Source organism: Cetorhinus maximus, chromosome 22 (assembly GCF_964194155.1).
Source record: "Cetorhinus maximus chromosome 22, sCetMax3.hap1.1, whole genome shotgun sequence".
NCBI classification, from domain to species: Eukaryota; Metazoa; Chordata; class Chondrichthyes; order Lamniformes; family Cetorhinidae; genus Cetorhinus; species Cetorhinus maximus.
The window spans coordinates 41921359-41947465 of NC_135900.1; the positions used below are offsets into that span (position 1 = coordinate 41921359).

Sequence of the window (26107 nt, forward strand, 5' to 3'; positions counted from 1 at the left end):
CCCTTGTCCTGCTATTGCCACATTCTGATTTCTAACCTTTTTGCCACTATCAGTACCTCCTTTAGCCCTTACCACTACCATTAACACTCCTTATGTCTTTTTGTTCATGACATCTTTTGCAATCTCTCCTTTGCCCCCACACATCACTGGCCTTCTATCCAGCTTCACCTGCTCCGCCCCCCTTAAACAGTATAAATTTTTACTTCTCTTTAGCTCTGAAGAAATCATATGGACTCGAAACATTAACTCTGTTTTTCTCTCCACAGGTGCTGTTAGACCTGCTGAGTTTTTCTAGCATTTTCTGTTTTTGTTTCAGATTTCCGGCATCTGTAGTATTTTGCTTTTATCAACTGCAAAGAAGCATATCGCAAACTGGAGGAACAGCACCTCACCTTCAGATTAGGCACTTGACAGCCTTCCAGACTTAACATTGAGTTCAACAACTTCAGACCATGAACCCTCTCCTCTATCTTCACCCCTTTTTTTTATCCCCTTTTTTAAAGTTTATTTTCATTTTTTATCCATTTATTTTCATTTTTATTAATTTATTCATTGTTTTATCCCCTTTTTTATCCCCTTCTCCATCCTTTTACCCTGACCATAGCCCACTCCCCCACCCCACTCCCAAAAGGGCCATCTGTTACTTGTTCCATGTTGTTCTTTCACAGAGTACTTACCCTTGTTCTGCTATTAACACATTCTGCTTTCTTACCTTTATGCCACTACCAGCACCTCCTGTAGCCCTTACCAGTACCATTAACACTCCCTTGATACTTTTGTCCATGACATCTTTGTCAATCTCTCCTTAGCAGCCACATATTGATGGCCTTCTATCCAGCTTCACCTGCTCCACTCTCCTTAAACAGTATAAATTTAATCATATTTCTACTTCTCTTTAGCTCTGAAGTAGGATCATGTGGACTCGAAATGTTAACTCTGTTTCTCTCTTCTCAGATGCTGTCAGACCTGCTGAGTTTTTCCAGCATTTTATTTTTATTACTGCTTTACGTTACCTGCTCCCTTTTCTTTCAGTATTTATTTAACTCCACTTGTGAAAGGTCTGCATTCTTTAACTACAGGCAGCCCTTTAGATAATACAGTTGCTTCATTCCTTTGCTCCCCTTTTGAATTTTCCACAATTCAACAAGTCTCGACTGGATGAACTCCACCACCCCCTCATCTACATCATTTAGCCAGCATCAATGAAATAAGCTGGCCCTAGCATCCCTGACTTGGGAGGCATTTCCAATTTCAGCAGGCATAAGTTTCATCCTGTCACATCTATGCTGTTACATCAGAAATTCAGGAATTTCCTGACCATTGTTAAGTGCATCCCATTTTGGTGACCATGTTGCTTCTTCTTTGGGGAGAATTCCCCCCCCACCTCCTTTGGGGTGCAGAGTTCAGGATCGGGCACATGCGGGCGCCCCTCTGATTGGTACCCCCAATCAGGGCACGCTGCCATTTTACGTGGGCAGGCCAATTAAGGCCCGCCCAGCATGATGTCCGCCAGGAAGCGCTATGCGCTCCCTGTGCGGGCGGGGGGAGGGGGGGGTGGAATCCCTAAACTGGGAGTGCTCTTTTGCACATGTGCATGAAAGAGCGCACTCATCTCCTTGAGGCTAAGTGCTGCCTCAGGAAGATCAGTGCCAAATTTAAAAATTGTCAATGCACAAAATTAAAATTTCCCTGACATGTCCCCTCATGTGACACATGAGTTGGGACATGTCCATCACTTTTATTCAAACTTTTATTAAATTTTAAAAAGCCTACATGAAACCTCACCCCGCCCATGGATGAGGTTTCATGCTTTTTCTAATGCCGGCAAGGGCTCCCGGCCTGCTTGCCAACCTTAAGGTTGGACGGGCAGGTCCATTAACTAGTTGAATTAGTTTTTAAATGGCCTCAATTGGCCTTTGACAGGTCGGCAGGCACACAGCTGATTCAACTGCGCCCCCGCCGACCTGAAAATTGAAATGACGTGGGGTGACGTCGAGAGTTCCGCCTGACGTCTTCCCGTGTCTTTTTATGCGTTGGCAAGCAGGCCCCGCCTCCCGCTCACTGACCTCAATATCCTGGCCTTTATTTCTCAGTTTAAATTTTTGGTATTTCTCATTTCGTGAGCTTTGGGGACTTTATCACAATTGCTTTCTACGCAGCAGCTATTTGGAGACATTTGTGTGGAAACTGGACTTCCCCACTCCAAAGCAGACAAACATCTTTACTGGTCAAAGCAACTTGATCTACCCCATGAGCATTTCCAAAGGGATGATTCAAGCTCTTCTTGAGATAAAGACGCATGAGTCACAACAAGAGACACAACATGCAGACATGCTGTCACCTCTTGAACAACATTATGTGGAAACATTCCTGGATCAGGTTTCCCAGAGCAAAAAGCTAGTGAGTTGAGTCTTTAATGGCCCTTGCAATATTAGTGAAAGTGTTCAACGCAAGGGATGTGGGATAAGGCACCTTGGATGAGTCAGAATTAGTGTATTGCAGTGTAGCGTTGCAAGTCAATGCAAAATTATACGTAGAAGATTGAAGTGCTGTGACAAACATCTCAAGCATCCTTCTTCTTCACCTGGAAATCTGTTCTCTTAGCTTCAGAGATCGTACTTACCTCCCTAACATGCCCAGCATCAAGGTGCTAATCACTCAAACCAGCTCTGCTGGACAGGACATGTCATTCATATGCCTGACTCCAGACTCCCAAAGTCATGTTGTACTTGGAACTCGGTCATGGCAAGAGATGTCCAGGAGGACAGAGGAAATGCTTTAGGGATGTCCTTAAAGAATCCCTGAAGAGTTCAAACATCCCCAGATACTCATGTTAGTCCCTGGCTTGTGGCCAACCAAAATGGAGAAGGTTCATTCAGGAAGGCACCAAACACATAGAGAAACTTCGGTGGGAATACATGGGGCAGAATTTTTAGGTCAGCGTGCAGGCAAGTGTCCGACCCAGTCAGATGTGAAATCGCGCGAGACGATGTCGGGCGAGTGTCCTGACGTCATCCTGCGTTGCACGATATTTTGGTTGGTGGGCACGTGCCCACCAACAATTAAGAAGACAATTAAAGTTGTTAAAGTTCCAATTATCCCTGGATTTTCGTGGTCAGTCCAACCTTATGGTTGGCAGGCGGGCGAATCTGCCAGGCGGACTTTGCAGTTTTAATGAAACCTCATCCAAGTGTGGGATGACATTTCCGTTATTAAATTTAAAAAACTATGGACAGCATTTTTATCACGTATATGTTCAGATGACTGTGATGCTTGCACATTTTTCCCTTATTTTAAGATCTTTATTTAATTGTTTAGAAGCCTTCAGCTCAATGAGGCAGCTCTCTGCCTTCAGGGAGTTTTCATTCCGCGCTCGCCTGCATTTATGTCAGCGCCCGCCCTCCTCCTGCCCCCACCCCAAAAGCGCTGAGCATTTCAGTACACACTTCACATTGTTAATTGACCAGCCAGCATGAAATCGCAGTCAGGGGCCGATCACGGGCGTTAGTCCATTCTTCAGCCGCTCCCAGGCCCGCCAATCACACCCGCTCAACAACATAAAACTCCTGCCCATAGAGATGAATTCAAGGCATCAGAGAGAATGCACAAACTTTCCAACAACTCATCTTCCTGACTCTCTAAACGTTACCTGCCCCGTATGTTGCAGACTCTGCGGGTGACTTTTTGGATTTATCAGCGATCTTAGTGCCCATCGACCCCAAGTGGAAACAATTCATCCTCAATCTCGAGGTACTGTCTAAGAAGACACCTTCTTCTCTAATAGCCTTGACTTTATTTTGTTGAGTATTATGCTCATTGTGCCCAAAGGTTGTATACAAGAGCGGGTCAGAGGTTAGGAATTCCGTGGAGAGTAATTCACCACCTGACTCCCAAAAGCCTGTCCACCATCTACAAGGCACAAGTCAGGAGTGTCATGGAATACTCCCCACTTGCCTGGATGAGTGCAGCTCCAACAACACTCAAGAAGCTTGACACCGTCCAGAACAAAACAGCCCATTTGATTGGCACCACATCCACAAACATTCACTCCCTCCACCACCCACAAACAGTTACCACAGTGTGTACCACCTATAAGATATACTGCAGGAATTCACCAAGGCTTCTTTGACAGCACCTTCCAAACCCATGACCACTACCATCTAGAAGGACAAGGGCAGCAGGTAGATGGGAGCACCACCACCTGGAAATTCCCCTCCAAGCCACTCACCATCCTGGTTTGGAAATATATCACCGTTCCTTCACTGTTGCTGGGTCAAAATCCTGGAACTCCCTTCCTAACAGCACTGTGGGTGTACTTACACCACATGGACTGCAGCGGTTCAAGAAGGCAGCTCATTACCACCTTCTCAAGGGTAATTAGGGATGGGCAATAAATGCTGGCCCAGCCAGCGATACCCACATCCCGTGAATGAATGAGAAAAAAACATTCTCACTTAGGCCCTTTCAACAGTGCTCTTTCAGTAAAGGCAGCATTTCTGTTAGCGCCCTATGAGTTGTTAGACTTTATGCTTATTTTATAACATTTTCATCAAAGCTTCACAAGGAGTACCAACATAGATTTACGGCACTTTTAAGGCATATCTCAAATAGTGCTCCTCTATTACTTCTGTGCAGTCTCTCGATGTGAACAGAGGAAGGTGCAAATCTAGCAAGAACTCTTCAATGTGTTGGCTGCATGAAGCTCCTCTGCAGTGGTGATAGGGTAGAAGACAACTTCAGCTCCTCTATGTTAATCATCCAATTTCTGTTGCCAGTCGATTTAAATGAGAGAAAAAAAATTTGCCCTGAATTTCCTCAGAGTCTATATCCTTTCTTGCCTTATCTCTGCCGAGCAAAGGAGCTGTTTGGAATCCTCACAAGGATTTGGGTTAGGAATAAACTCAGAAATTGCCAGGCCTATGTTTTTCCATCCAATTACTTATTTTACTATCAGGTCTCTTATAAAGGGGGCCCAATAACCTTAAAACTGGCACCTTTTCAGAGGAGCTTCCAGCTACATCCTCATGCAGTATCTGGCACTACACCTTCTAAGTCCCAGTCAGACACCCAAGTCGCACTCACACTGACATGGGCACCTGCCAAAATGATTACAATCAGATGTTCCTGTCATGACCCTTAATACTATGTGAGTGTTAGGAGCAGAGATCAGTGGCACAGTATGTGCCTGAGGATTTTCAGATCCATTGTGTTTTTCCACAGTAGGAGTTAGCAATGATTTATTTTCGACTGTTTTATTTTCCTTTTCAGGTGGTCTATTTCACTGCTACCTTCCCCTACTTGATGCTCGCCATCCTTCTAATCAGAGGATTGACATTGCCAGGTGCTGCTGAGGGAATCAAGTTTTATTTATACCCTGATATGTCCAGGCTGGCTGACCCTCAGGTAAATGGATCACTGCAAAAACTAGTTATAATCGCATAGCTAGTTGTGGGAGTTTGCTGTTTGGAATTTTTCTGCCATGTTTCCTACATTATAACAGTAACTATATTTCAAAAATACGTCATTGGCTGTAAAGCACTTTGAGATATCTGCTGGTCGTAAAAGTGCTATATAAGTGTAAGTCTTTCTTTCTTTTAAATGCATTTAATATTTGTGAAAAGAGTTGCTGCACCTGCAATATATTTTTACATCACTATATGCAATATTATTATATTGGGCTAAACAATTAATGGGATAAACCCCTGGTAGGAATACATGGAAAACTAACAAGTTTCATTGATTGTTGGGTAATCCCATTATTTTGCAGCTGGAGTTATAAAGACAAAAGCTTTGATTTCATGATTGTTCATAAGCTCAGCTAGGTGTTGGCACCAAATTCCCTATGTACACCAGTGATTTCACCCTGCCTTTCAGCCATTGGCTCAAGCTGACCCAGTTTTTATACAACCTCAGTAACCTGTTAAACACTAAGCTGGGCTTCCCATGCCATATCCAATATTAAGATCGCTTACTTCCACCTTTATAGGAAGGGCAAGAGCTCAGCAGAGCATTGACCACAGTCATATCAATAAAGTAAAGGGAGAGAAAGGGAGTGAGGGACAAGAACATTGGTAGCAGACAGTGATATTGGGTGGAATCTTCCAGTCCCACCAGTTATGGGAAGCTTGGCAGTTGGGGGAACTTAATTTGGTGTGAGGCCGAAAATCCGTTTCCTGATGGCAGGATGGACATTTGGAATTCTGTTCTCGGGATTTTAAAGGCGGGTTAAAGGTGGGTCAAGCTTCCCAATGATGTCAGGAAGCCCTTTTGCATGCATCAGCATGTCATGCATTCTCATTAAAAGGTCACCTCACTGAGTTTGAGTTCCTCCTCCAAATTAAGTTCTCCGCTAGTGAGAAATTAGAATGTTCGCTTTTATGACTGCACGCAAATGGTGTGCAACTGCCGAGGTAGACTTCTCCCATAAGTTGCTGCTGCATTGTCCTCTTTGGGGAGAGATTGTAAATGCCAGCCTATGCTTGAATCTGAGTGGTGGCAGTGTAAATTGCATGGAGGATGACCAAGGAAGGGAGGAAGGGTTAGCAGGAAGTGTGAAGCAGTGGCCAGGAAAAGGTGGAAGGGGATGGTGCAGGCTGTCCAGATGCCCTTTAAGTATGGCACCTGGACCTTTGACCTGTAACAGCAAGACCGGTGACTTCCCACCTGTCCCAGCTGTGAGAATCAGCGAGCTCCTCATGGATGCATATTTAATGAGCTGAACAGCGCAAGATTGCGCAATGTCAGAGATCGCAACCCCAGTGGATATCACTCCCACTTCCACACCTGCCATTGAACTTAGACTCCAGAATGGAAGATTCCGGCTATCCATTCTATCCAATTCCATCAGAAGTTCAGGAAGGCTGGCCAAAACACTGGTGTGACTCACCCAGCCCACATATTTAACTGATCACATCCCCATACAATTTGGGACGGATTGTGGGCCTAACCATCATGCATTGACCAATGGGATGGAGTATGAAGATTTTGCACATTCTTACAGTTTTGTGCTTTAGTTTTGTGTAATGAAATTACCCTTTGAGACAAAGATGAGAGAAAAATTGCTTATTGCTCATCAGTTCGAGCATCAGGTCCAGATTTTATGTCTGCTGTGGAACTTATTTTTGTAAGAAACAGTATTTTGATGCATTATTGAATTGATGAAAAGGCATGTTATTTGTCGATGTAAATAAGATTGGTAATTGCTATGTATATGGTCACTCCTTAATGTCTTCATCAGGTATGGATGGATGCTGGTACCCAGATCTTCTTTACCTTTGCTGTCTGCCTGGGTTCACTCATTGCCTTGGGAAGCTATAATGACTTCAATAATAATTGTTACAGGTATTCTACTACTTATGTAATATTACCCTCTACAATTGTAATGTTTCTTGAACTTATGACACAAGTGTGATTTAAAAACATATTCTAAGATTAATTCCACTCCAGTGTTTCTGTTTGTAGGACAACTTCAACCATCCCAATATTAATGTTGTGAAAATAGGAGTTACTTTATAGTTCACAATTCCATTCTTACATTTCTACTACAAAGTTGCTCTTTGTAAAGCTATAACGGTCGTCTGATTTTGTTCTTTGCCTTGTCCTCAGAGACTGTTTATTATTGAGTGGCTTGAACAGTGGAACCAGCTTTGTATCTGGATTTGCCATCTTTTCTGTCCTGGGATTTATGGCTTATGAGGAAGGAGTGTCCGTTTCTGAAGTGGCTGTGTCTGGTAGGGAGCTCTCTCATTTTAAATTCAATACTAAAGTGATGTTTATGAGATTCATTTAATTTGAGAGCAAGGATATTAGAGAATGGTGGGGAGGCCAATCTCTGTATCCCTATTGCCCCATTTGTACTTCAAAATGAGACAGTAATGGGACCTAAATAGATTATGTGGCTGAAGAAGCTTATTACCGCTTGGTTTTAACCCATTCCTATTTTTGGGAGGAGTTAGATCTAGGTGACTAGAATTCTTGTGGAAAGAGGCATGAATCTTATTAATATATGCAAATTGGGGTCAAGGGCCTAATGCTATTTTGAACTTTGCACATTTTGCTATCAGCACCAGGATCTTCAGCTGTCCTCAAAAAACTATAGAAAGTTTCAGCAGCCATCTTGCTTGTATAAGATTTATTTTAGCTATTTAAATGATATCAAAGTACTTTTAGTTGCTGTAGCACATCCTAAACTCTTAAGGCATTTGTTGTATCATACTTAGTTTTTCACAGGAAGGGTCCTTCTGAGAATTTCACTGTGACAGAATGAGAAGGAGAAGGTGTGGAAAGAGGAGGCAAGTAGAACTGCATCTGGAGGGATAGCAGAATAAAGGAAGTGTGCTTGAGTGAGCCCTTAGCCTCCCAACAGAGTTTAGAGACCCAGGACAAGATACCTGTATTTCCCTGAAGAGGAGCACAGGAGGAAACTTTGCTTCATTATAGAGCCTATTGGAGAGTTGTCTCACCTCCTGCAACAAGACCTGTAATGACTGTGATAGCTTGCACAACATTTCTAGTTATAGTCACGATCACTATAGCCATCATCTTTTTTGCCTCTTGCTCCTTCCAGGCTGACATGGGGCAAATCAGTAACATCAACCCATGTTCAGTTAATTCTTGCATTAAACGGATGATTAATGCTTGTTAAAACACTTTCATTGCTTTTCCCATGGACAATTGGATAGGACTCTGGGGTTTGATCAGATTTAGCATCCCATCAAGCCTAGAACAACAATGACTGCACCCATCTTGCCTGTGAAACCCTTCATATGAGCCCATTGAAAAGGCTGCTAGCCCATGTATCTGATGACCAGCATTGCATTGTGCAAGGCTTTCCTGGCAGTTGGGAAAGGACACTTATTACAGGAAAGCAAAGCAAGCTGGGCAGGTCCAACAGTTTTCTGCAACCAGAGCTCTTGAGCAGCTCATTGAAAACCACTTCAGCTGAGCAATCCCTGCTGCCCTGTATTAACAACCATGTCCAGTATTGCCCCCAGTCCTCCAATAAACTGCAGTCATTTGTATACATATCAATTAATATTGCAGAGTCACCATTGCTGCAAGAACATTCTCTACACACAGAGATTTGCAAAAGGATTATGATTTTCCCTGGCTTGTTCATATGTTTACACACTAATTATTGCTCTGGTGTGAGTCACATGGCACCTGCGCTTTTTTCTCTCTTTCCTCTCATGAGATGTGGGCATCACTAACGAGGCCAGCAAGGGCCTAATTGCCCTTGAACTGAGTGGTGTGCTATGCCATTTCAGATGGCAGTTAAGAGTCAACCACACTGCTGTGAGTCTGGAGTTACATGTAGGCCAGATCTTTCCTAAAGGATATTAGTGAAGCAGATGAGTTTTACATCAATTGATGGTAGTTTCATGGTCACCATTACTGAAATTAGCTTTCAATTTCAGATTTTATCAATTGAATTTAAATTCCACCATCCCTAGAGCATTAGCCTGGGACACTGGCAGAGCATAAAAGCAAGGAAGTTATGATGAATCCTTATAAAACTCTGGTTCAGCCTCAACTGGAGTATTGTCTCCAATTCTGGGCAACGCATTGTATGCAGAATGTGAAGGCTTTTAGGGAGGGTGCTGAAAGATTTACAAGAATAGTTCCTGTAATTTTCCTACAAATCTGCTCCTCTATAACTTTCTGACTTGATGGCGGCTTATAGAATAAACCTCCAGAGGTGAAATGAGAGTGAATGCCCTTAACAACAAGGCAGCATTTAATGAGTGTGACGTCAAGAATAACAGCAAAACTGGAGCCAATGAAAAGTGAGAGGAAAACTCTCCGCTGGTTGGAGTCACACCGAGCACAAAGGAAGATGGTTGTGGTTTTTGGAGGTCAGTCATCTCAGCTCCAGGACATCACTGCATGAGTTCCTCAGGGCAATGTCCTAGGCCCAAACACCTTCAGCTGCTTCATCAAAGACCTTCCTTACATCATAAGGCAGGAAATGGGGGTGTTCACTGATGATTACGCAATGTTCAGCACCACTTTTGACTCCTCAGATACTGAAGATGTCCGTGTCCATATGCAGCAAGACTTGGACAATATTCAGACTTGGGCTGATAAGTGGCAAGTAACATTCGCACCACACAAGGAAAAGGCCATCTGCAACAAGAGAGAATCTAACCATCTCCTGTTGACTTTCAATGGCATTACCATTGCTGAATGCCCCACTATCAACATCTTGGGGGTTACCATTGATCAGAAACTGAACTGAATCAACCATTGGGGAGGTGGTGGCATAGTGATATTGTCACTGGACTGGTATTCCAGAGACCCAGGGTAATGCTCTGGGGACCTGGGTTTGAATCCCACCACAACAGATGGCGGAATTTGAATTCAACAAAAATCTGAAATTCAAAGTCTAATGATGACCATGAAACCATTTTTGATTGTTGTAAGAATCCATCTGGTTCACTAATGTTCTTTAGGGAAGGAAATCTGCCATCCTTACCTGGTCTGGCCTACATGTGACTCCAGACCCACAGCTATGTGGTTGACTCTTAACTGCCCTCTGAATAAAGGCAATTAGGGATGGGCAATAAATGCTGGCCTAGGCAGCGATGCCCACATCCCTTGAACGAATATTTAAAAAATGTAAATACTGTGGCTACAAGAGCAGATCAGAGGCTGGGAATTCTGTGGAGAGTAACTCACCTCCTGACTTTCCAAAGCCTGACTGCCATCTACAAGGCACAAGTCAGGAGAGTGATGGAATACTCCCCACTTGCCTGGATGAGTCCAGCTCCAACAACACTCAAGAAGCTCAACACCATCCAGGGCAAAGCAGCCTATTGATTGGCACCCTATCCACCACCTTAAACATTAATTCCCTTCACCACCAATATACAGTGTGTACCATCTACAAGATGCACTGCAGCAAGTTACCAAGTCTTCTTCAACAGCACCTTCCAGAACTGTGACCTCTACCACCTAGAAGGATAAGGGCAGCAGACACATGGGAACACCATGACCTGTAAGTTCCTCCAAGCCACACACCATCCTGACTTGGAACTATATCTCCGTTCCTTCACTGTCGTTGGATCAAAATTCTGGAACTCCCTTCCTAACAGCACTGTGGATGTACCTACACTACATGGACTGTAGCTGTTCAAGAAGGTGGCTCACATCCATCTTCTCAAGGGCAATTAGAGATGGGAAATAAGTGCTGGCCCAGCCAGCGACACCCACAATCTGTGAAAAAGTAAATTAAAAAACAACCCATCCTTGATCCCTCCAGGAAATGGTCTTTCTCCAGCACTGGAATATTTTCCTTAATCAATATTGCCACTCCTAGTTTCTTTCCTTCCCTCTCTTTCCTCAACACTTTGAATCCAGGAATACTTAGTTTCCAGTCCTGCCCTTTATTGAGTCAGGCTTCTGTTATCCTAACAACATCATATTTCTGTGTGGCTATTTGCCTTACAGCTCATTAACCTTATTTAACACACATTTACATGTTCTATCTGGTAGATCTGGAAAAAGAAGGGGGCAAGGATTAGCATATAGTGGCCTGGGTAAACATCAACTGATATGCGGTAGCACAATGTACCACTCAGTTGTCATGCTCTGTGTGAGTGGATGAGTGGGTAAAGTAGAAAAAGAAAAGATACCAAAGACGCCCAAACACCCTGCTGCGTCAAGTCTCCAGCCTGGTCATCTCTGAACCTTTGTTGTCTTTGTCAATAATTTTAATGAAGGTATTTTCCATTGGTCTCAGTATTAACAAAGTGGCAAAACTTCTTTGTGCTCTGGTAAGGCAGAATCTTCTGCAGTTTTAAAATTTTCAGTGTTGGGACCATTTCTGGGTCCCAACCCTACTTGGGTCAGCAGTGCTCCAGCAAAATCTTCAGGATGCAGCCAAACAATGGGCGGCCTCTGCATTCACCATTTAGTTAAGGAATGGGGACATGGCAGGGCCAATGGGTTATCCCACTGGCTAGGAACTGTGAGGAGCTCACAGTGAAGGATAACTACTCCACAGAATGCCTGCAGCTGTGATTGCACCTCTTTGAGCCTTGCAGATCCCTGCTGGCAACATTTCATTCAGGCTCTGATGGCCCTCCGACTTCCCATTGAAAGGCCACCTCTGAAACATTGCCGGGCTCCCAACACATCCATGAATGTCAGAACGTGGCTCTGGATTGAGGCCTTAATTACACTGATTGCCTACTTTCCTCGGTCGAGCGGGTTGCCGATTCCAGTGACAGCCAATCCCTGGGAAAGTCACTTGGAAGCAGGATCACTTGAGGCAGACATCCCCATGGGGATTTTCACTACTTTCCCAGCCCGCCACACCCTCACCCCCACCTCCAAATCCGCTTCCAAGCGGCTGACGATTCGGGCAGTAGCCACTGTTCTGTTGTGTTCCAGTTTCTCTTGCAAGAAAAGTGTATGTGGCAAATATATAACATGTCAGGATGTAAGAGACAGTTTTGAATTGCGTGCATGATGACAGGAAGAAGCTGCAAGTGAGGCCAAGAGGGAGAAGTAGTTGTGAAGATGGCAGTAAGTGTTGAGGGTGAATGTGAACAGAAAGGAGATGTCATGGAATATTCCTTACTGACTTGAAGAGAACCATGTGAAGTACGGCAGGTATGGATTGATAGTGCTGAGACTAAAGCAGGGCTCTTTGTGCAAAGGGTGGTAATGGAACTCCTTACAACAAAAAGCAGAAGATGTGAGCCCCAATTAATCATTTTAAGTCTGAGGTCAATAGATTTTTACTGGGCAAGAGTATAAAAGGTTATGCAGCCAAGGCAGGTGGATGGATTTAAGATGCATTTCAGCCAGTATCTTATTGAATGGTGGAAAAAACCTGAGGGGCTGAATGGCTTACTCCTGTTTCTGAGTTCTTATATATTTTTTTTTGATTGCGTTTTGTGATTATTTTACTAAACTCTAGCTATCTATTTTTTCTGTAGGTCCTGGTCTAGCTTTTATTGTCTACCCAAAGGCAGTGACATTGATACCTTTCTCTCAGCTCTGGGCCTGTTTGTTCTTTATCATGCTTATCCTCCTGGGTCTGGACAGTCAGGTACTGATCTAAAAGAACCAAGGTTCAACTAATTGTTTCTTGTTTTCCCCCAAACAGGAATTGATTTTAGACTGAGTACTGAGTAAGATTTTCTTAATGACTAACTACTTTCTCCCTAACTGACACTCCAATGTTCCTTATTTGAATTGATAGAAATTCTTAAAATTTTGGAAATTCTGGTAATAATATTAAATTATATTAACTTGTTTAAAGTTCAGTGATATTGACCATTGTGTGTTTTGTCTGATAACCCAATTGTTTTTCCTTTGCAGGGCCACGAGATCGGGGATCTGAGCATAGGAGAGGCTGGGGCTGAGGGTAGGGTGAGATCAGAGGTTGCACCACAAGATTGGGACCACAGGGCCAGGAATGGGGGAGATTGGAGGTTAGATCAAAGGTCACAATGTTGTAGGGCCGGGAAGTTTGGGGTAGGGACCGAGGAAGCTTGGATGTTGAGGCTGTGAGGCTGAGGGTGCTGGGAGTTGGGGATATCAGTATTTGGAGACTAGAAAACCTGAATTTGCTCTCCTCAGAGGAGAGGAGAGAAGGTTAATGTAATTCGGAGGTTAAGTGGCAGGAGGGTTGATAACCAAAGGTCACAGATTAATGATAATTTGCAAAAGAACCAGAGGGGAGATGCAGAGAGTTTTTTGATGCAGCATATTGTTGTGATCTGGAATACAATGCTTGAAAGGTTGTGGAATAAAATTCAACAATAAATTTTAAGATGGAATTTGACATAAACCTGGAAAGGATAGTGTACAAGATTATGCGGAAAAAGTAGGGTAGTGAAGAGATTTGGAAAGCAAGCTGGCACAGACACAATGGATTGAAGGACCTCCTTTTGTGCTGTAAGTCTCTATGGGCAGGATTTTACGCACCAGCGAGCGGAGGTGGGGCCCGCTCGCCAACGTGTAAAATGACGCACAGTGGCGTAGGACGTCACCGCACCCCATTTAAATTTTCAGGTGGGTGGGGACACAGCAAAATCAGCTGTTTGCCCGCCGACCTGTTAATGGCCAATTAGAAAAAGCATGAAACATCATCCACGAGTGGGATGAGGTTTCATATAGGTTTTTAAAAATTTTAATAAAGTTTTTGTAAAATTTATGGACATGTCTCAACTCATGTGACAGTGTCACACGAGGGGACATGTTAGGGAAATTTTATTTTTCTATTTTTAGCTTTTTTACATTTAGAGCCGATCTCCCTGAGGCTGCACTTAGCCCCAGGGAGATGAGTGCGCTCTTTCGTGTGTATGCGTGAAAGAGCACACTCTCGATTTTGGGATTCCCTCCCACCCGCACAGGGAGCGCATAGCACTTCTGTGCGGACATCATGCTGGGCGGACCTTAATTGGTCCGCCCACGTAAAATAGCGTCATGCCCCCGATCGGGGATGCCAATCGGAAGCGCGCCTGTGTGCGCCCGCCCTTCAACTTCGCCCCCAACGGGGGTAAAATCCTGCCCTATGAATCAAGAAGGTTTCCAATAACCAATTCTGATAATCTTACCTTCATCAATAGAAAATTGCCTGCCTTGGAAATTTTTTTCTTGTTCGGCCTTCTGCTTGATAATTTGTCTTTGCTTTAGCTCGTAGGTGTGGAAGGCCTGGCAACAGCAGCAATAGATATGTTTCCTGAGATTTTCCAACGAAAGTATTTTAGGGAGCTATTCGTTATGGGAATTTCAATCTTTTCATTCAGTATTGGGCTACTGATGGTGACAGAGGTGAGAGGCTGGTATCCTGTAGTACTTAAATGTTTTGAACAGCCTTAGATTGTGTACAAGGTGAGGTGTCCGATTGGGGTGACATCTAGCAGCATGAAGATCCCATCCTAGAACTGACTGTCACATTATATTGTTAAAACCTGCAGCCATGAAATTTCATCAGATTTCTCCCAACAATCTGGGCCTGTGGCCTTGATTCTCATTGTGTCAGAGACTCTAACCCCCTGAGCAGCCTTCTTTCCATGTCAGAGAGCCTGACCAGCCTCCCCTCTGTGTTGGAGACCCTGAGCAGCCTCCCCTCTGTGTTGGAGACCCTGAGCAGCCTTCCCTTTGTGTCCGAGACCCTGAGCAGCCTTCCCTTTGTGTCCAAGACCCTGAGCAGCTTTCTCACTAAGGTCAAAGACACAGGATGAAGCTATGTTTTTAAATGATTTCAGATTTGAAGATCACCTTGAGATATTAAATTCTGAGCATAGTGAAAAAATGCAGATCAATTTTGATAAATTACATATTCAAATATTATTAAACTAGCATCTAAAAAGATTCAGGGAGCCTTTTGCATCATTTTATTTTTTTAAGGGAAGCAATAATTGATTTGGATTCACATGTTTATTGTCTACCATTTCTTATGCGGCAGTCTTCATTGTATAGAACCTGAGATCTTAACTTATGATTCTCTTTCCTCAGGGTGGGATGTATATTTTTCAACTGCTTGATTACTACGCAGTCAGTGGGACATCTGTGTTGTTCCTGGCAACTTTTGAAACAATCTGTACCAGTTGGGTATACGGTACGTATCTGAATTAGGACACATGATGAAACATTATAGAATGCGCTGAAATACTTTGAGACATTGTGACCGAGAGGAGAGATACTGTGGCTCTGATTTTAGAGTGGGTTTTAGGCAGATGGTCTAATTAACTTCCTGAGAGGGTGGTGGAGGCAGGTTCGATCAAGGTATTCAAAAGGCAATTAGATTGCTATTTGAAAAGAATGAATGTACAAGATTATGGGGATAAGGCAGGGGAGTGGGACTAAATAGAATGCTCTTTCAGAGAGCCAATGCAGACTCTGTGGCCAGGACTTTTCCAATGGCGGGCGAGCGGGGCTGGAACAGGTGGGGGCGGGCGCGGAGCTGATCGCCGCTCACGATCGGCTCCATGCTGCCATTTTACGCAGGCGGGCCTTAACGTAATACGTGACCGGTAGTGCTCAGTGCTACCTGTGCGGGCTGGGGGAGGAGGGAGAGTCGGGGCCAGTTAAATAAATTATTTTAAAATTTATTTAAACGTCCCCTCATGTGACTGTGTCGCATGAGTTGGGACATGTTTTTAAACTTATGAAAAATTATTTATTTATTTGATAAAAGCTTCAGGAAACCTCATCCCGCTCGTGGATGAGGTTTCCCGAAAAGCGCGAAGGCCGCTTGGGCTTTTCGCCTGCCCGCCAACCTTAAGGCTGGACGGGCTGTGTTCGCAAGTGCCTCAATTAATTTCTTAATGGCCTTAATAGGCCGTTTCCATTTCGGCGGGCGTGCAGCCGACTCCGGCGTGTGCCCGCTGAACGAAATATCGCGATGACGCGCGATGACTTCGGGACACATGTCCAACGTCATCGCGCGTCATTTTACGCGACAGCATGTCGGGCCCGCTCCTGCACGCCGACCGACAAATCCTGCCCTATGGGCCGAATGGTCTCCTTCTGTGATTCTGACAATTTACAGAGACAGACTTTAGCAGGGCTCCATTAGATCCTTCTTCCCTCAGGTTCCAGTACATGTGATCTGACTTCGGTACCAACCATAGTGCCAGAAAGTAAGCTGGATCGTTTTGCCCAGGCAACAACCAAAGCAACCAAACTGGTTGCTTCTTAGTGTCACTGGCCACGTGCCCACATAAGCAACAAGAACTCTGCTGAAGCTACTGCAAGAACACCTCATAACAGTAGTAGAGTAAGTTTACCTTCTTTAAGAAATATGGAAAATAGGAACAGGAGTAGAGGAGAATTATAATTTGGGGAAGGCATTGGATTATACTATATCTTCAAGATGTTTTTCCTCAATACAGTTGTAGTTAGTGGTCACCTTTCAAACTGGATCTGAACTGATGACACTCAGTTGCTAGTCGCTTCTTCACATTGAGAATTAGTTGGCAGGAGATTTAGACGGCATTCCTAAATAACCCCTTAAATACACAAAGCAATAGTGTTTGCTCATCTGCCTGACCATTATGTTCTGGCCTAGGGTAGGTACTAACTCAGGTCTCACATATATTTCTTGATCCAATTGCTGGGGAAGAATAGCTGTGGTGGTTTTCCGTTACCCTCCTCATGTTCATTATCTTCAGAGTACCTTCTCCTAGGTGGACTGTCAACCGGGCTAAAGAGAAATCAATAGTGGCTAGCTGCAGTTCAGAAAGAGCCTGTTGGGGAAACTAGCTAATTGGTGCTTGTGACTGAAAGATAAATCAAAACGGATATAATCAGAGTTGCAAACCATTCCAATAAAGAACACTAGGCTGAGCCGAGAATTCCCCTTTTGTGACTTCCCAATGAACTTCACATGACCGGCTCATAAGATGGTTCTTCAAGTTGTTGTGACATGTATATTATTCATCTGTGGTATTGTTTACTTTTAAGGGCTATAAAATAAACAGAAAGGAATCGGCTGCTGTTTGCTCTAATAGTAATAAGTAGACAAACTGTAGCTTCATTGCAAGTTGCTGACTGTTCCACTGAGTGTTAATTCATTCATTAGGAAACTGTTGCACTTTTGATATTTTTTAAGGCTTTCAATATTGTGCATCATGCAGCTCTTGTGGTAAAGCTGGAAGCTATGGGAATAAGTGCCCAAATTTTGTACTATGTTCAATACATGGATTCCATTCCCAAACCCTGTGAAGGTAACATGCAAATATTCTCTGCTCCATACTATTGGAACAGCAACATTAATCCATTATGAGGTGGAAAAGAATTGTCTTTGGAAGAAAGTTCCAAACTAAACCCTCAGAATACAATGGCATTTTTTCTCAGATACCCAGTAGAGGTAATGTTTACCTCTTATTCCCATTTTCATTGCTGTAGAAGTGTTTAAAACTGATGTGTTCAGGAGATTAGAGAAAATAAATCATTAGGATTTTGGTTTCAGGTGCCACTTAGACAGAAACTTGCCACACTTGGGTTTACTCTACCACAGATGAACTGAATTGAAAGGCAAGTTCCAGACACATTGGGTCTGATTTTGAACGAGGGGAAAGATCTGTGTATGTTAATCACAAACCCTGAAGTGGAACCCTGGGGAGATCCTGGAGTTCTGCCCAAATTTGGCCAGATCCACTGCCTGGCTGGTGAGCGCTGAGTTTGGAATCAGGAAGCTGCAGCCAGGGACCAGTAGGAGTAGGAACAATCCCTCATGGTGGTCAGCTGTGAGGGACAGGAATTGGGGGAAGCTTTGGCCGTGATGGGGAGTAGGTTCTGGAGGCTTCCTGGCTGCAATTGATGGGAGGTGGGAGGTCGGGGGGAGAGAACTCAGGGCAAGTAAGATCTGAGGCTTCCTTGTGAGGCCTGGAGGAGCAATCCTGCTCCGCTCAGCCCAAAAGGAAATTTAAAATTAAATTTGTCAAAATTAGCTACTGGCCTCTTTTGGCCCATGATCCAGCTACTAACAGTTTTAGCCTGATGTTGAAGTTGCCACTGTGCTCTCACTTAAAACTGCAACTAAAAGTACAGGTCAGATTCCGGTGTCAACATCAGGTCCTGATCAGCCTGCGTAAAGAAGGACCCCATTGACTTCCTGTTCTTCCTCAAAAGAGAAGGTTCAGATCGGGATCACTTCTAAAATTAATAGAAAAAAGTTTTCTTCCATTTACAAACAGAAATTCAAATCATCCTTGCTTATCTGGGATTGGATGGGGTTGTATGCTAAAGTGGAATGATGTCAACACTTTGCAATCAAGAAGCCAATTGTTTTCACACTAGATCAGACCTGTTATTGTCAGACTAATCATACGTTCTATTTTACTGTTCAGGTGTCGACCGTATCTATGATAACATTGAGGATATGATTGGGTACAGGCCCCGGTCATACATGAAATGGTGCTGGTTCATCTTTACTCCAGGCATTTGCATTGTAAGTTTCTCATTCATTCCAATTTTATTCCAAATAGCTATATAAATAAAAACACTTCAGATAAGGTTTCAACATAAGACAAAAAGATAAGGGGCAGCAGTTTCCATTCAGTGCCATGTTCCTAAAACTGTCCAAATAGGTGCAAAGGTTCACAGAATTTTAAACACAAATAACATCCACAGCAAATTTAGTTTCCGCAATCTTTTGCACTAGCCATTGTCTTCCGTCCCCGTGACAAATTCAGTTCCTTAATTACCAACTCTATCCCTCCCCCTGCAGCAACTGTCTGAGGCTGTACCAGACTGTTCACAATCTTGCCATCATATTTGACCCTGAGATGAGCTTCCAAACACATACCCATGCCTTCACTAAGATTGTCTACTTCCAGCTCTGTAACATTGCCCAACTCCATCCCTACTTCAGCTCAACTGTTGCTGAAGCCCTAATCCCTGTCTTTGTTACCTCTAGACTTGGCTATTACAATGCACTCCTGGCTGGTTTACCACATTCTACCCTCTGTCAACTTGAGGTTATCCAAACCCCTGCTGCACCTATGCTTATTCGCACAAAGTCCCCATTCATCCATCATCCCTGTGCTCACTGACCTACACCGGGTCTCAATTAAACAACGCCTCGATTTAAAAATTCTGCTTCTTGTTTACAACCCGTTCCAGGACATTGCCCCTCCCTTCCTTTATAATATCCTGCAGCCCCACGACTCTCCAAGATATCTGTGGTCTTCTAATTCTGGCCTCTTGAGTACCCCGAATTTTAATTGTTCTGCCACTGGGGGCTGCACCTGCACTTGCTTGGGCCCTAAGTTCTGGAACTCTGCCCCTACACCTCTCTGCCTCTCTGTCTCACTTTCCTCCTTTAAGGCTTTCCTTAAAACCATTTCTTGGACCAAGCTTTTGCTCATCAGCCCCAATATCACCTTATATGGTTTAGTGTCAAATGTTGCTTTATACTGCCTCTACAAAATGCCTTGGAATGTTTTCTTACATTAAAGATACCATATAAATGCAAGTTGTCATTGACGTTGTTGTGAAAAACATCATGCAAGACATTGGCCCCTTCACATAACTGGCCATGACTCGAGTTTAAATTAATCACCATTGCGAGTTTCTGCTACTTATGCCCATTTGCTGTTGAGGAGGCTCTAAAAATTAAGCTGCTTTATTTAAGTGCAAGGACATTAATAGGTACGTTTTAAATGCTTCTGAATCTTTTGAACTTACTTAATTTACTAAGAAGCTGACTACTGGACAGCAATACAACAGGGGATATAAAACCAACTTTAGGTCCCATATTTACATAGACTTTACAGTACAGATCAAGGCCATTCAGCCTAACCAATCCATGCAGGCATTTAGGATCCACTTGAGCCTCCTCCCATTCTTCCTCATCTAACTTTATCATCATAACCTGCTATTCCCTTTTTCGTCATATGCTTATCAAGCTTCCCCTAGATGCATCTATTCCATTTGCTTCCCTGTGATAGAGAGTTCCATATTTGCACTACTCTCCAGATAAGGCAGTTTCTTCTGAATTCCCTCTTTGATTTCTTGGTGGTTATCTCATTAATGGCCTCTAGTTTTCTCTTCCCTGCAAGTGAAAACACTCCCCTTAGGCTGAATTTTTGGGGCGCCCCCAAAGTCAGGAACGGAGAGGGGTGGGGGGGTGGGGGGGCGGTGTGTGTGGAAAACATACCAGTGCCATGTAGTGTGGCAAAAATCACTAAATATCACTAGAGCAGGAAAGGCCAGAACAGGAATTCCGCTCTCTTCCCAATTGAGGTCAATTAACACTGTTTAAAAGCTCGTTAAGAACTTGTCAAAGGGTGAAGCTCAGGTTCTAAACGGGTGGCAAGGTTACCCAATGTCATCAGAAACTGACTAGCTGAAGTAAGATTAGTAAAGAGTGGGGAACAAGTCATAGGTTTCCAGGGAAAACTCAGCAAGTCTGGCAGCATCGGCGGAGAAGAAATCAGTCAACGTTTCGAGCCCTCATGGCCCTTCAGCAGAACTGAAGCATAGTTTCAACAAGGGAGAAATATAAATTGGTTTAAGGTGGGTGGGGGGGAAGAGACACATTGAGGGTGTGGTGTGAGCAGATAATCAAAAGATGTCAGAGACAAAAGGGTCAAAGAGGTGTTGAAGGTGGTGGTCTTTGTCTGAGAAAAGTGCTAATTAAGAATGCAAGACAGGATATTCAAAGTACAGCTCTAGTGGGGGTGGGGTGGAAAGACTAAAGGTTTTAGTTTTAGATTTAAAAATAATGGAAATAGGTGGGGAAAGAAGAATCTATATAAATTATTGAAAAAAAAAGGCGGGTGGGGGGGGAAAAGAAACGGGGTGGGGATGGGGGGAGGGGGGTTTAAGATCTAAAGTTGTTGAATTCAATATTCAGCCCAGAAGGCTGTAAAGTGCCTAGTCGGAAGATGAGGTGCTGTTCCTCCAGTTTGCGTTGGGCTTCACTGGAACAATGCAGCAAGCCAAGGACAGACATGTGGGCAAGAGAACAGGGTGGAGTGTTAAAATGGCAAGCGACAGGGAGGTTTGGGTCTTTCTTGCGGGCAGACCGCAGGTGTTCCGCAAAACGGTCGCCCAGTTTGTGTTTGGTCTCTCCAATGTAGAGGAGACCGCATTGGGAGCAACGAATGCAGTAGACTAAGTTAGGGGAAATGCAAGTGAAATGCTGCTTCACTTGAAAGGAGTGTTTGGGCCCTTGGACGGTGAGGAGAGAGGAAGTGAAGGGGCAGGTGTTGCATCTTCTGCGTGGGCATGGGGAGGTGCCATAAGTGGGGGTTGAGGAGTAGGGGGTGATGGAGGAGTGGACCAGGGTGTCCCGGAGGGAACGATCCCTACGGAATGCCGTCAGGGGGGGTGAAGGGAAGATGTGTTTGGTGGTGGCATCATGCTGGAGTTGGCGGAAATGGCGGAGGATGATCCTTTGAATGCGGAGGCTGGTGGGGTGATAAGTGAGGACAAGGGGGACCCTATCATGTTTCTGGGAAGGAGGAGAAGGCGTGAGGGAGGATGCGCGGGATATGGGCCGGACACGGTTGAGGGCCCTGTCAACGACCGTGGATGGAAAACCTCGGTTAAGGAAGAAGGAGGACCTGGAAAAATTGATTAATTTTGCTTCCAATCTCCACCCCTCCATCATCTTCACATGGTCCATCTCTGACACTTCTCTTCCCTTCCTTGACCTCTCTGTCTCAATTTCTGATGATAGACTGTCCACCAATATCCATTACAAGCCTACCGACTCCCACAGCTACCTCGACTACAGCTCCTCACACCCCGCTTCCTGTAAAGACTCCATCCCATTCTCTCAGTTCCTTCGCCTCCGTCGCATCTGTTCTGATGACGCTACCTTCAAAAACAGCTCCTCTGACATGTCCTCCTTCTTCCTTAACCGAGGTTGCATTTCCCCTAACTTAGTCTACTGCATTCGTTGCTCCCAATGCGGTCTCCTCTACATTGGAGACACCAAACGCAAACTGGGCGACCGTTTTGCGGAACACCTGCGGTCTGTCCGCAAGAAAGACCCAAACCTCCCTGTCGCTTGCCATTTTAACACTCCACCCTGTTCTCTTGCCAACATGTCTGTCCTTGGCTTGCTGCATTGTTCCAGTGAAGCCCAACGCAAACTGGAGGAACAGCACCTCATCTTCCGACTAGGCACTTTACAGCCTTCTGGGCTGAATATTGAATTCAACAACTTTAGATCTTAAACCCCCCTCCCCCCATCCCCACCCCGTTTCTTTTCCCCCCCCACCCGCCTTTTTTTTTCAATAATTTATATAGATTCTTCTTTCCCCACCTATTTCCATTATTTTTAAATCTAAAACTAAAACCTTTAGTCTTTCCACCCCACCCCCACTAGAGCTGTACTTTGAATATCCTGTCTTGCATTCTTAATTAGCACTTTTCTCAGACAAAGACCACCACCTTCAACACCTCTTTGACCCTTTTGTCTCTGACATCTTTTGATTATCTGCTCACACCACACCCTCAATGTGTCTCTTCCCCCCCACCCACCTTAAACCAATTTATATTTCTCCCTTGTTGAAACTATGCTTCAGTTCTGCTGAAGGGCCATGAGGGCTCGAAACGTTGACTGATTTCTTCTCCGCCGATGCTGCCAGACTTGCTGAGTTTTTCCAGGTAATTCTGTTTTTATTTTGTTTTGGATTTCCAGCATCCGCAGTAGCTTTTAGCTTTTTGTTTTTATCTATAGGTTTCCAGGGCATCATTGTGGCACCTTAAAAGTGGCAGTGGGGCAAAGGGAGACTGAGTACTTGGTAAGGGGATGCCCTTGGTGTTGTGTGGGTGGCAGGTAGAGTGGGCACTCAGCGCCCAGGCTTTGAATGGGGTCAGCACCCCTTGGCACACAGGGGGTTGCAGAAGAGCAGGGGTAAAGGCTGCCATGGACAATTGGCTAACCACCTGCCCAGAAGGAAGGTTTCAACTGGCAGTGGGTGTATGACTGTCAGATTTTTGGCCCAATGGAAACACCCTTTTGCAAAAAGGGCAGAGCCTCAGGAGGGCATGGGAGAAGAAAGAGGGGCAGGAAGGAAATCGAGGCCAAACCCTCCACTGAAGGTGAAACTATCTGGAGATATCCAAGAACCAGTGCTGTGGGAGACTGCAACTCAACAGGTAGATGGTCACAGGCATCTGTGCCCTTGTTGCAGAAGACATCACATGTCGCAGCACTCGCCACAATTCTCTGCCAGCCGCTTTGAATTTTTTCACTTCTGGACAGAGGAGCAGTTACAAATCTCAGTGGTATCTCGCAAATGGCAGCACATCACAGCATCTCACTGGGCACTGATGCCCTCTTTGCCAGAGCTGGGCAGCACGTTCATTTAATGACAACCACAGCCTTACAGGGAAAGAGGACACAGGGTTTCACCTTCAGCACTGGATTCCCTCATGTGTAAGGCATCATCGATTGTGCCCATGTGGCTATCAGGCACTGAGTGACCGGCCAATGAGATCCATCAACAGGAAGGGTTTCCTCTCCCTTGACGACCAACTGGTCTGCAATCGTAACAAGAGATTTTTCTCTGTGTGCGTTCACTTTCCTGGCAGCTGCCATGACTCCTTCTTCCTTTGCCAGTCAGGCCATCCCAGATTTTCACTCCAACACCCAAAGTGTGTCGATAAATCCTAGGGGACAAGGGAAATACATTGAAAACTTGGTAGTTCATTCCTCTGCGGGACCCCCAGATAGAGGCACAGAGCCAATAAAACCAGTGCCACTTGTTCAGTGAGACAACGGTTGAGCAGACCATCAGTCTGAAGGTGTGATTCTGGTGCTTGGACTGGGCAGGTGGCGTTCTCCAATACCCTTCTGCAAATGTCTCATTCATTGTGCCAAAGTCTTCCCTTCATAATATGGCCTTCCAGAGAAATGTGGACCTTGAGAATGGTGAGGCCCTGGAAGGAGACAGCTCATCAAGAGAGGAGGAGGAGCAGGAGGTAAGAGATCAAAAGGAGGAGGAGAAGGGAGCTGACACTGAACAGAGATGTGTCCCTAGCACAGGACGAGGTGGCTTTCATGTGCCACCATCCGCGAAGAGGACCTTCCTCCACTCCCTTATGGCCTCCAGCATTAGATCCAGGTCAGTATTGATGAAGGGAGGGCCTTCTCTGCCCAAATGCCAGGCCTCTGGCTCCCCTGTAACATCTAAGTTCCTTCTGGTGAAGGGAAGACTTTGGCACAAAAAGCAGATTGCTCCCTCTAGACAACTAGCAGCCTCCGATAGCTGCCGTGGGGTGTATAAGTGAGTCCCACATTTCATCTGACCCACCTTTCTTTCTGCACCCACTGGTTCTAATTGGACGGGAAACCCATCTCCAAACCAATTCATGTCTCACCCTGTGAAAACCTGAACTTTAATCAGTTTCACACCTGAGGTATGTTTCTGACCCAAAAACCTCGCAACAAAAATTCAGCCCTTTCTGTTTACTCTATCAAAACCTTTCATAATTTTAAAAAAACCTCTCTTAGGTAACCCCTCAGCCTTCTCTCTCCAAGAGAAAAGACACCCAGCCTGCTCATCCTTTCCTGATAGGTATAACTTTGCATTTCTGGTATCATTCTTGGAAATAATTTTTGCACTCTCTCCAGTGCCTTTGCCTTTTTTATGATATGACGATGAGAATTGTCCACAGGACTCCAAGTGCTGAACTAAGGTTCAATTCAGGTATGGCATGGCATCTCTACTTTCCAATTCTACCCCTGTGGAAATAACCCCTAGTGCTTGGTTTTCTTTTTTTAATCGCTTTTTAAATCTGCGTTGTTACTTTTACTGATTTGTGTATTTGTACTCCCAGATCCCTTTACTCCTGTTCCTCATTTAGATTCTTCCTTTCCAAGTAATATGTGATCTCCTCATTTCTTACCAAAATTTAAATCTTCAGACATATCTATGTTGTAATTCATTTGTCAATTATTTCCCATTCTGCAAGTTTATTAAAATCTTTTTGTAATTTGTTGTAGTCCTCTGACTGTCCCCTCCAATTTGGTATTGGGAGAAAATTTAGAAATGGTGGCCTGAATTTTTCGGATGGTGGGCTCTCCCTTCCCGCCACCTGCAGAATGGTCCCCGCCGACTCTGACTGCCCCGCAGCCATTTCACACCCGAATGAGCGTCGATTAGCTGCAGGCAGGTCTTCCGCCTCTCATTCGGAAGGAAGACCCACCTTAGGGATCCCTGCAGCGACAAGAGCTGCAGTGGACAGAAGAGGAACTTCAGGAAGATGCCTGAGCCCAAGTCCCGGGACTGGACGGCAAGATAAATTTAAGGTGTTCCAGGGCGAGAGGGTTTGAGTGCAAAGTGGGCGATCGGGCTGTCGGGGGAGGGGCTGGTGGGGGTGAGGGGAAGGAAGGTCCACTGGATGGGGGGAGGGGGAGGCCTTAAGTCAGAAGGGGGCTTCTGATAGAGCATTCCCCCACCCCCTTCCCTTCCAAGATCTAAGCCCATTCATTTCCAGGCTTCCCCCACGCCAGGTAAGTCCTCCCACAGGCCTAAAAGTTGAGGCTGGGTGGGAAACAGCCATTAACTGACCAATAATTGGCCACTTAAGGGCCTCAACTGGGTCAAGGCTGAGTGTCCTGCCCAAGGCCTTGCCTGCCCCAGTGTAAAATCGCTGCAATTTTGAGGCAGGCGGGAACCCA

At 44.8% G+C, this 26107-nt stretch overlaps 1 protein-coding gene across 1 annotated transcript in view; it reads left to right on the top strand.

Annotated features, from left to right (window-relative positions):
* The window catches only part of LOC144696822 (sodium- and chloride-dependent GABA transporter 2-like), an 82630-nt gene that overhangs the window by 50007 nt on the left and 6516 nt on the right, over positions 1-26107 (top strand). The window contains exons 7-13 of the mRNA XM_078568570.1: positions 5269-5403; positions 7238-7341; positions 7606-7730; positions 12945-13057; positions 14650-14787; positions 15475-15577; positions 18813-18913. Of these exons, the coding sequence (XP_078424696.1) occupies positions 5269-5403; positions 7238-7341; positions 7606-7730; positions 12945-13057; positions 14650-14787; positions 15475-15577; positions 18813-18913 (819 nt within the window). The remainder of the gene's footprint in view (positions 1-5268; positions 5404-7237; positions 7342-7605; positions 7731-12944; positions 13058-14649; positions 14788-15474; positions 15578-18812; positions 18914-26107) is intronic.